Source organism: Saccostrea echinata, unplaced genomic scaffold (assembly GCF_033153115.1).
Source record: "Saccostrea echinata isolate AGI-Se365-2 ecotype Australia unplaced genomic scaffold, CSIRO_AGI_Sech_v1 ptg000051l, whole genome shotgun sequence".
In the NCBI taxonomy this organism is placed as follows: Eukaryota; Metazoa; Mollusca; class Bivalvia; order Ostreida; family Ostreidae; genus Saccostrea; species Saccostrea echinata.
In genome coordinates, this window is record NW_026889800.1 from 2,633,009 (window position 1) to 2,642,958 (window position 9,950).

Genomic DNA, 9,950 nt, shown 5'->3' on the forward strand with positions numbered 1-9,950 from the left:
ATGAAAACCTGGATAGTTTTGTGTATATTTGCATCCAATATTGGAGTGGTTTACACCTGCACCTGTTTGGGTGTACCAACAAACGGATGTGATTCAGAATATTGTAAGTCTTAACTTTGGCATATTATTTTTATAATATTACATTAATCCAATGAATTAAGTCTCAACAATTTTACAATTTTACAAAACATTAGACAATCAAGGACATCAAACGTGTTACAAGGCCAGTGCAGCAAGAGAAATATATTAATTATTACAGGAACAGATTGCATTATGAAGGAAAAAAATGAAAATTAGGAATTTCTGAGATTAAATCATTTACTATCTTTCTTTTTTCGTAAATGATAACGTTTCTGTCATTTCAAAGTAACGGATGCTTGACAAATGTTCTATTAATATCATTTTAGCCATTCTAGGATTTGTGTTAGGAGAACACATGATCGGATCACCTCCAGATGATGAAATCATATACACTGTTCGAGTACTCCATGTTTATAAGGTGTCTGATTTCTTTTTAAGAAATCTTAAAAATTTAATTTTATCATTTTAACTTGTATTTATTTACAATATTCGAATTCTGTTTTCTCGGGCGTGGTAATATTCAAAGAGGACAATATTCCCATGCCTGGAAAATACTGATGCAAAAATATTATTTAAGGATCACAATCTCTTTTAAAAATCCAGAAGAATTAAAAAAAAAAAAGATGATCGTAATATAGCTGAACAACAATTTCTCCTTTGACAATGAGGGAAAAAATAAGAATTCTAAATTTTAGACGTGAAACAGTTTCATTTTGAGTGAATATATGAAAATATTGATAAAAAAATAATGACACTATCTACTACAGTCCTGCTTGGTTTCAATTATCTATATTAAATTAGGGTACTTATATGTATTTTAAAGATATTTCTGTAAATCATGACTTTTAATATTCAAGCCTTTATTACAATTTACGACAGGCGCCAGGATTTTTTCCAAGGACAGTTCAAATAAGGGCTTATGTAGAGGGATCACTTTGTGGCTTGCGCCTCAGACCAAGACAAGCATACGTCATATCCGGTATCTACTAATGTTGTTTCTCAGCATCAATTTTCATTAATGTTGTAAGAAATATTTTATTTGTTTTGTTTTACGCGTATTTTTTTTCTGAAGGCAGTAAAATAATGAGGGGAGTTATAGTGAACTGCATATTACATAGAAAGAATAATGCTTTTTGTAGGTTTTACAGATGAATTCAGGCTAAGAACAAACGCATGTGCATTCACACGGGCTTGGGATGAGATTCCTACATCAGAGCTGGGGAACCTGTTTTGTCGAAGACCTTAACAAATCCTTTCTCTGCAAACATAAGAGCTTTATCTATACCCTTTATAATTTATTTTTCCTTTTAAAAATGATATCAATATCCTCACATGAGTATAGCAACAACATTAACAATATTTCAAAGAAATATTAAAACACAAGCCACTATCATGAAACTGCATTAGGGTAAAATGAATATAAAAGATAAATTTCACTAGTGTTTATTTAGATGTAGATCTTATTAAACAGCGTTCTTTTAAAATTGCCCTTTATAAATAAAGGATGACTGCACTTAACGCCGTTTTTTTTTTTCTTTCTTTTTTTTTTTTTTTTTTTTTTTTTTTTTTTTTTGTTGCTTCTGTTGCTTTTATTTCTTAACATTATTATGTTGAGCTAACATTTTCAAAATGGGTCTAAAATTATACCAACATGAATAACAATACCATGTATTAAAAAGAATACGTGTTCACTCTTTCAGCATCTCCCTCTCTTTTCCTTATTTCACAAGTACACTATTTACAAAGGTTTCAGCAATATGACTGAATCAATGTCTGACAACTTAACGTGTTCGAACACATTGTCCTAGTTACAACATAACATACTACCTTACACATCACTTAATGACATTTAGTATTTACAGTACCAACCAGACCCAACCTGACACCAAAGCAGTCCCAGAAAGCAGTCCCCGGGACTGCTTTGGGACCGCTCTGGGACTGCTGTGGGACTGCTCTGGGACCGCTGTGGGACTGCTCTGGGACCGCTATGGGACTGCTCTGGGACTGCTGTGGGACTGCTCTAGAAAGCAGACCCAGCAGTCCCAGCAGTCCCTGGGACTGCTTTCTGGGACTGCTTTGTTCACTCATGCGTGAAAAAGGTTATGAGTGACATGATAGCTCCGCCCCTTGCGTATTCTGAATTTGCAGCTCCTTGTTGTTGTTTTGTTTACTTTCTGCAGAGAGGTGTTTAAGATAGAAACAAATATAAAAAAAACAAGTATTAATTTCTTACAAAAATTAAATAAATAGAGATAGTTATACATGTAATTACTAAATGTCTTAAGAGGGCTGTAAATTTACACAATTGTAGTCTAGAATTAATTTTAAGAAAATAAAAGTGGTTAAAAAGGGAAGTCAGGGGATGATTTTTATCCCTTAAATTAAACTTCAATACAGGTGTGTGGAAAAAAAAATTATCGAGGCCTATTTAATAAATTAATGTTTTCAAATTATATATGTACTCAAAGTTTGCATTAGCACTATATAAAAACAAACAAACTTGTCATTTCAGTAAGATACATGTATTTAGAGGAACGTACTGTACTGGATTTTTTTTTTCTTAATTGAAAAAGCTAATACCATGCTTAAAAAAGAGCACTCCATGCTATTTTTTACCACCCTCAAATAAAACCTAGTAATTTATTAAATGACCATAAAATAAAATTTTTCTACCATTCTTCTGTCACATAAACAATGTGAACAATTATTCGGGGATTTATTTATGAGTTAGTTTTTAATTTATAAACAAGTTATTAAAAGAGTACATTTATTTAAAAAAATAAACATTTGAAAATATCGGGAATTGTGACTTATTTCTTATTTCGTTGTTTGTGTTTACCTGGCCGGTTAATAAAGCTGGATTGTATAAAATGGTGTCAACACCTGAGGTTTCAATCGCCTTTGGGCATTAGCAGAAAGTCAATGCATGTTATTTGGGTATCAGTGTTACACATCATTGAACACGCTGGTCAACATTGACACTAACATTCAATCTATGTCCTGCAAAATATCTTAGTTTCAATAATTGTGTAGAAATTTATTTCGGGATTAATTAATTTTGAACAAAATCTGAGGGTTCCATTTGCGTGATTTACAGATGTACACTCGAACATTTATATAATAAAACACTTAAAACTGAGAATCTAAAGATAATTTAATTAAGAAGTCATTGAAAATAATTATGACTGAAATATAATACTCGGCAATGTTTAACAAAGAATTTTTCAAAAGCTCCAATACTTAAGCAAAATGCATTCAGAGTATAGTATGGGAATCGGCCTTGCTCTATAATTATTATTGTCATCTCTCTCGAGAGATGACACATTAAGTTCGTAACCCCGGATATGAAGCCCCAGTGTAAGCTGCCATTGATAAGCTGGTGGTCTGGCAAATGACACGATTTCTAAATATAGAGATGTAAACAATCTGTCAAACAGGCCATCTTAAAAAAGAAAAACTACACATAAATCATAGAGAATCACAGAGACAATATCGCTTGGGTTGTGGTGGGTCTTCAAAATGCATGCAGTTATCTAATCATGGTCAGCGCGTGTGTATCAGAATACACTAAACATGGCATCGATTAGAACGGCCAAGGCGTGGATCAAAGTATTTACAGAAAAACAAAGTGGCGGGTCTTCAAATAGCATGCAGTTATCTAGGCTGTTACGTAAATGATGGCCAGTGCGTTTGTATCAAAGTACACTTTACATGGCATCGATTAGATCAGCCAAGGCGTGGATCTTAGAATTTACAGAAAAACAAAATCAAAGTAAATACTCGCATTAAAAGTTTAAATACGACTGATGTGAATTGATGTAGAAAATTTTACCTTTATGTGTATCTTAGTCATTCAATAACCTGATGCCATTTTAAAAATATATATTTTTTTAAAACAAATAGTTAATGTTAAAACTACAGGCACTGGAAGAAAGATTATATAATCATTGTAAATTTTTACGCATGTCTGCACTATTCTTTATTTTTTGTTCTATAAAAAATAAATGTCAGAAATACAATATTGTTACCTTTGTATAAAAGACGCAATTTCTTTACCCGACTCGTATTTTGAGAATTTATAATTAAAGCATCTGCAATCATTTTCTTTGTGTAATTTTAAATTGCATTGTTGGTTAGTGGCAAAATTCCTATCAAATCACTTCTCTTATTCTTGAAATATTATTATATAAAATGATTGTTTCCTTGAACAGCCTAAATATCAGGGTTGGTAAATTGGTACTCTTGCAGATAATTTGTAAATGCCTAATTTTAGCTTATACCAGTGTAAATTTTATTACTGACCTATATTTAAATGCATGTGAGGGTTATTTCTTTGGATAAACCATATATTTAAAAGTGGAAAATCTTTCGAAATCAATTGAGGGTCAGTGTCGTATAGTGAGACTTCCCCATAGTGAGATTTCCCCGGAAGACTGGCTATATAGTGAGATATACCCCGGGAAGAACTGGTTATATAGTGAGACTTCCCCCCGGAAGATCGACTGGCAATAGAGTGAGGAAGTCTCACTATATAGCCAGTCTCTCCCCCTTTCATAGCGAGACTTCCCCTCAAATGTAGTTTCCGGAATATTTTATTTCATTGTAAAACAATATTTTTCAGGATATGAATAAAAGTTCTCCGTTAATTAATAATTAAAACATCTTAATAGCCTTTTAACAGTTTGTTAGCCAAAAATAATTATGGGATGACATGTACATGTATATTGATGTGAGATAACTGAATGAAACGTTATTGTTACAAGTATACATCTTTCCTTACTGTATTGTATTTATTGCATTCCCCATCAAGGTTAACATAAGCAAATTCCAAGAGTCCACGCTCGAGTAATGATCTATTAAATGTTAAATGTATTTCTTTTGATAAGAATCATTTTGGAAAAATTCAATTATTTACTGTGCACGATAAATTTTTAATGCGCACTTCTATATTTATTCATACATGTATCTATTTTATAAGATCATTATCAAAATGCAAATATATATACATCGTCGATGTAAGTAAAATACTACTGAACATGGAAGGGGGAAGCCTCACTATGGTCGTTTAAGGGGGAAGACTCACTATATAGTAATTCTCCCCCCCCTCCCCCCACCGGGGAGTCTTACCGCTATATATAGCCATATTTCCGGGGGGAAGTCTCACTATGGGGGTGGGAGTCTCACTATATGACACCGGACTAATTCAAGTTAGCGCTTTAAACTTCTTGGCTGTTGTCCGAGTAAGCTGCTGTGATGTAAAGTCAATAGGAACGCTAAGGTTTTACCCATCCTCTTGTATAACAATTGTTTACAAATTTTACGAATACTGCTCAGTGGTTACATTTTTTAAACACATATACAAAAAATATTTGAAATTACTGTTGCAAATGTTTACTGAAAGGCAGCTTGCCTCTACCTTCCCCACATTTTTTTGTTGCAGCATATTCATACATGCATAGAGGGCCCTGAGGAAGACTAGTGCTTTGCACTAATCGGGTTACCCTCTTTAAATAAAGTATTATTATTATTATTATTATTATTATTATTATTATTATACCCCCCCCCCCCCAATGTGTTTTCGAGAGAGTCGAAAAGTTTAAATCTTCCCTCCCATCCACGAAATAAGAATTTCGAGTTTGAACACCCCCTTTTTTTCGTAGTGAAAGATTATTCAGGTAAGTTGTAATTTTTTTTTCTGACTACCCCCCCCCTTTTTTTTGAAAAAAAGTTCTTCTGCTTGTAATCGCTGAGGAAAAAAATGTTACATTCCACTGTTTAATCTGTGCCCCCCCCCCTTTTGAAAAAAGTTCTTCTGCTTGTAATCGCTGAGGAAAAAATGTTACATTCCACTGTTTATTCTGTGCCCCCCCCCCCCCCCCTTTGAAAATAGTTCTTCTGTCTGTAATAGCAGAAGAGAAAATGTTAAATTCCACTGTTTAATCTGTGACATTAATGAAGCCAAAGAGATGACATTTCAGGCTTTCTGGAAAGCCAAACTTGTTATCTATTTAAAGCTAATTCTGGTATAAAATAAACAATTCAAGTTTAATTTTCTATATAAATAAAATAAATATGAAAACCAATATCAATCACAAAAAATAAAGAAATTGGTTTATTTTGGTTAAAAATTAATATACCAAATAATTGTGTTAAAATATTCATGTTATTAATATGTGTGAACGTCTTCTTCATTCAATAATTATAATTTGTTTCTATACGCGTACTGCGATTTTCTTAACAGTTCAGAAATGACTGTCGCGTAAGAATTGTAAATATTTGTTGATACTACTCAGAAAGAATTGCTCATCAATTACAACTGCCTTTTATATAGTTACATTGTTTATTGGTAATCTCATTCTGAGTAAGCTCCGCCCATTAAATTAATTAACCCCGCCCACTGGAACTGCTGGGACTGTTTTCTTGGACTGCTGGGACTGCTTTCTGGGACCGCTGGGACTGCTGGGACCGCTGTGGGACTGCTCTGGGACTGCTGTGGGACTGCTCTGGGACTGCTCTGGGACCGCATTGGGACTGCTTTAGCAGTCCCAGAAAGCAGTCCCCGGGACTGCTCTGGGACTGCTTTGTGTCAGGTTGGGTCTGGTTGGTACTGTACATAGTTACCTGAGATGAGAAATCAATATTTAATTATATTATTCACATGTCACAACCCTTGATTACAGAGAAAGCGAATGTTAGAGGAAACAGATTTTTCTCTTTTAAACCGTGAGCGCATGCATATGTTTGTCTATTAATTTCCCTTTGAAACAACTTACTAGATAATGCAAATATACAACTAATTTTAAACGGAGAACGATAGAAAACATGCACTGACTATGTATAAAGTGGAGATTCAATTTTCAGAAATCGTGATGACCCCCGCCCATGAAAACAGATTCGTAATACGAAAATACATAAATTTTTATGCCCCCGTAATCGAAGATTCGGGGGCACATAGGTTTTGCTCTGTCCGTCTGTGTGTCTAGCTGTCTGTTTGTCCACAAAAAAATTAACTTTGGCCATAACTTTTGATTGCTTGGAGCTATGGCTTTCATATGTCAAATGTGTATTCCTTGTGCCAAAACCATTCTTTGGGTACCAACATATTTGACCTCTTGACCTTGACAATTGAGTTTGACCCACTTTTGCAAATTTTTAACACACTTTAACCTTGGACATTACTTTTTAATGGTCGGTGCTAGGGCTTTCATACTTTACATGTGTATTTACTCTGACATGACCTATCTAAGGTACCAACATATTTGAACTCTTGACATTGGAGTTTTACTTACGTTTCAAAAACATTAACCTTGGTCATAACGTGTGATCGGTAGGTACTATGGCTTTCATATAACACATGTTTATTCTTTGTGAAAAGAACTACGCTTTGACCTGACTTTTGAGTTTTACTTAATAAATTATTTGTATATCTTGATTGATTGATTGATTGTTTGTTTGTTGTTTAACGTCCCTCTCGAGAATTTTTCACTCATATGGAGACGCCACCACTTGCCGGTGGAGAGCTGCAAATTTTGTCCTTTACTCGGCACTTACGGCCTTTGAGCAGTGAGGGATCTTTTTCGTGCCAGCACCTACTGCGACACGGGACCTCGGTTTATACGGTCTCATCCGAAGGACCGGTCTGCACGTCCCACAGTGGGATTCGAACCCGCGACGTAAGGATCAACTCCTTACTTCGCGACTCTAGAGCAGACGCTCTAACCACTGCGCCACGCGGGCGACTTGTATACCTTGAACTTGGGAGTTTGACTTGCATTTAAGAAATTTTAATCTTCGCCATGAGCTGCCATACAGGGGCATCAGTGTTTCCGAAACACATCTTGTATTTCATGTAATTAAGTGCAGATCGTATGTTGACCATTCCTGCAATTAAAAGAAAAATGCTAGTTTTGAATGTTTACTTTCTCGCAAATTTTGAATGTCCTTAAGTGCAGTCATCCTTTACTAAATAACAATTAGATATTGTTAGGCCATTTTTTCACACTGAATTGCATAAAGATTTTTTCTACATGCAATAAAATCACATTATTTTCCACTCTGTAAGATTGGTGAAAATATGTTACATGTACATGTAGTAAATTTGGAAATTTCACATCAAGGCAAGTTTTACTTACCAGATAAATGCAAACAAACTCAGCGCATTGTTTCTAATTCTTTTAAAGTGATAAGGAAAATTTATTGATGAATAAGATGTTAATTTCTCAGATAAACCTAAATCTTTCACCCTTAATACAAAATACTACTACTGCTATATCAAAAGTTTTGTTAAATGCAGAAATCGACAAACACATTATTAATTTTTTCAGAAAAAAAAAATCAATTAAGGTTTTCATTTCATGCAGGCTTCAGATGTACAACTCGTTGTTTTTATCGATTGGCATAAACATACAAAATGGCAGAATAAACTTGATGTACAGCAAATGAAGGCAAAAAAGTGCAAATTGCGCTAATATATATATATATATATATATATATATATATATATATATATATATATATATATATATATATATATATATATATATATATATATATATATATATATATATATATATATATATATACAGCAAATGAAGGCAAAAAAGTGCAAATTGCGATTAATACTCGAGTCTTGGCGTTAAAAATCATATCCAATCACAACTCATGGGCGATTCTTTTTTTTCACGTTTTATACATTCTTAGCAATGTTTCAAACTGTTTTTATCTATAAATATTTACATTTTCCAATTTCTTTCTCTGTGATAAAACTACAAATAAGGTAATGGCTTTATAACTCAATAAAGCGCTTTGCTCAACACGTGTCAGAACTGCAAGCTTCTTCTCTGCGTGTTGCTATGTAATACACCTGGCGGGGATGCTGAGTTTCTTAGTACCGATTTTTTTTTTATTGAATCAAAGATCAGGTAAAAATGTTAATATAAGAAATAACTGTCTGGGTCTTTTTTATGTTTTTGGATGATGATCAATCAATTTGCTCGCGTAATAATTTTACGCATAAACGCCTTTGGCGTTTATGCAAATTATCACGCCAGCAAATTGATTGATCACATCATAAAACTAAAAAAAACTAGACAGTTATTCCTTAAATCCACGTTATTTTACTTCATCTATTTCACCAATGTGACTTCACGACAGTGAGATATTTAAAAAAAAAAATTCAATGAGTGATACGGGGAAAAGGGGTAAAAAATACCTAATGGTAATTCCAAATAAGCTTAATCAATTACACGTAAGCATTCTGCTAAATTTTTCACGTTTAAGTTATAAAATTCTGGTTAAAAATCTGGTTTCACCAGGTAGACAGATACGAAATTAGGCACTTAAATTATCAGAAGGCAGCAAGACACATATAAAATAAATGGTTACTGTCTTGAAATATAAGCGATATTTGGGCGAGGGTAGGAAAACGTGATAGAAGGCTCGGCTTGCCCACCCCCATATCATGTTTTCGACCCGAGCCCAAATATTGCTTATATTTCAAGACAGTGTCCATGTATTTTGTTTATCCTGTAACATATTTTTACATCAGACCTACAAAACGAGCTATTTTCAACCGATTTAGGCACATTTCTGCAGTTGAATCTAAGACACCATGGCGTAAACATTGCAATATACTTGACCTCACAATGCTTTTAGAACGTCGGAATACATACACTAGGCTTTATTATGGCATTGACCGAATAAAGCTTTGGTTTATTAGGTTACCTTTATTACGTAAATACAAGGGGTAATTGCAGGATAAAAATATTCACCAAGTTTTCTTGAAATTATACATAAAAAAGCTATCTTTCTTTATTAGTGTTCATTTGGTTTATTTTTGTTTAAATTTACCAGACTCGAAAAAAAATGTT

At 33.6% G+C, this 9,950-nt stretch overlaps 1 protein-coding gene across 1 annotated transcript; it reads left to right on the plus strand.

Moving 5' to 3' along the window:
- LOC133203471 (metalloproteinase inhibitor 3-like) lies at positions 1-1,327 on the plus strand. Its single transcript, XM_061339249.1, has 4 exons — positions 1-103; positions 408-499; positions 961-1,060; positions 1,221-1,327. Exons 1-4 carry the CDS (start codon positions 1-3, stop codon positions 1,325-1,327), a joined length of 402 nt encoding a protein of 133 aa, XP_061195233.1.
- The last annotated feature ends 8,623 nt before the right edge of the window (positions 1,328-9,950 follow it).

What these genes read in the sequence shown, in the direction of transcription:
- LOC133203471 (XM_061339249.1), top strand. Translation starts at nt 1, where the DNA reads ATGAAAACCTGGATAGTTTTGTGTATATTTGCATCCAATATTGGAGTG. An exon ending in CGGATGTGATTCAGAATATT is followed by an intron (nt 104 to 407) that starts GTAAGTCTTAAC and finishes ATATCATTTTAG; the next exon opens with CCATTCTAGGATTTGTGTTA. An exon ending in ACAAGCATACGTCATATCCG is followed by an intron (nt 1,061 to 1,220) that starts GTATCTACTAAT and finishes TGCTTTTTGTAG; the next exon opens with GTTTTACAGATGAATTCAGG.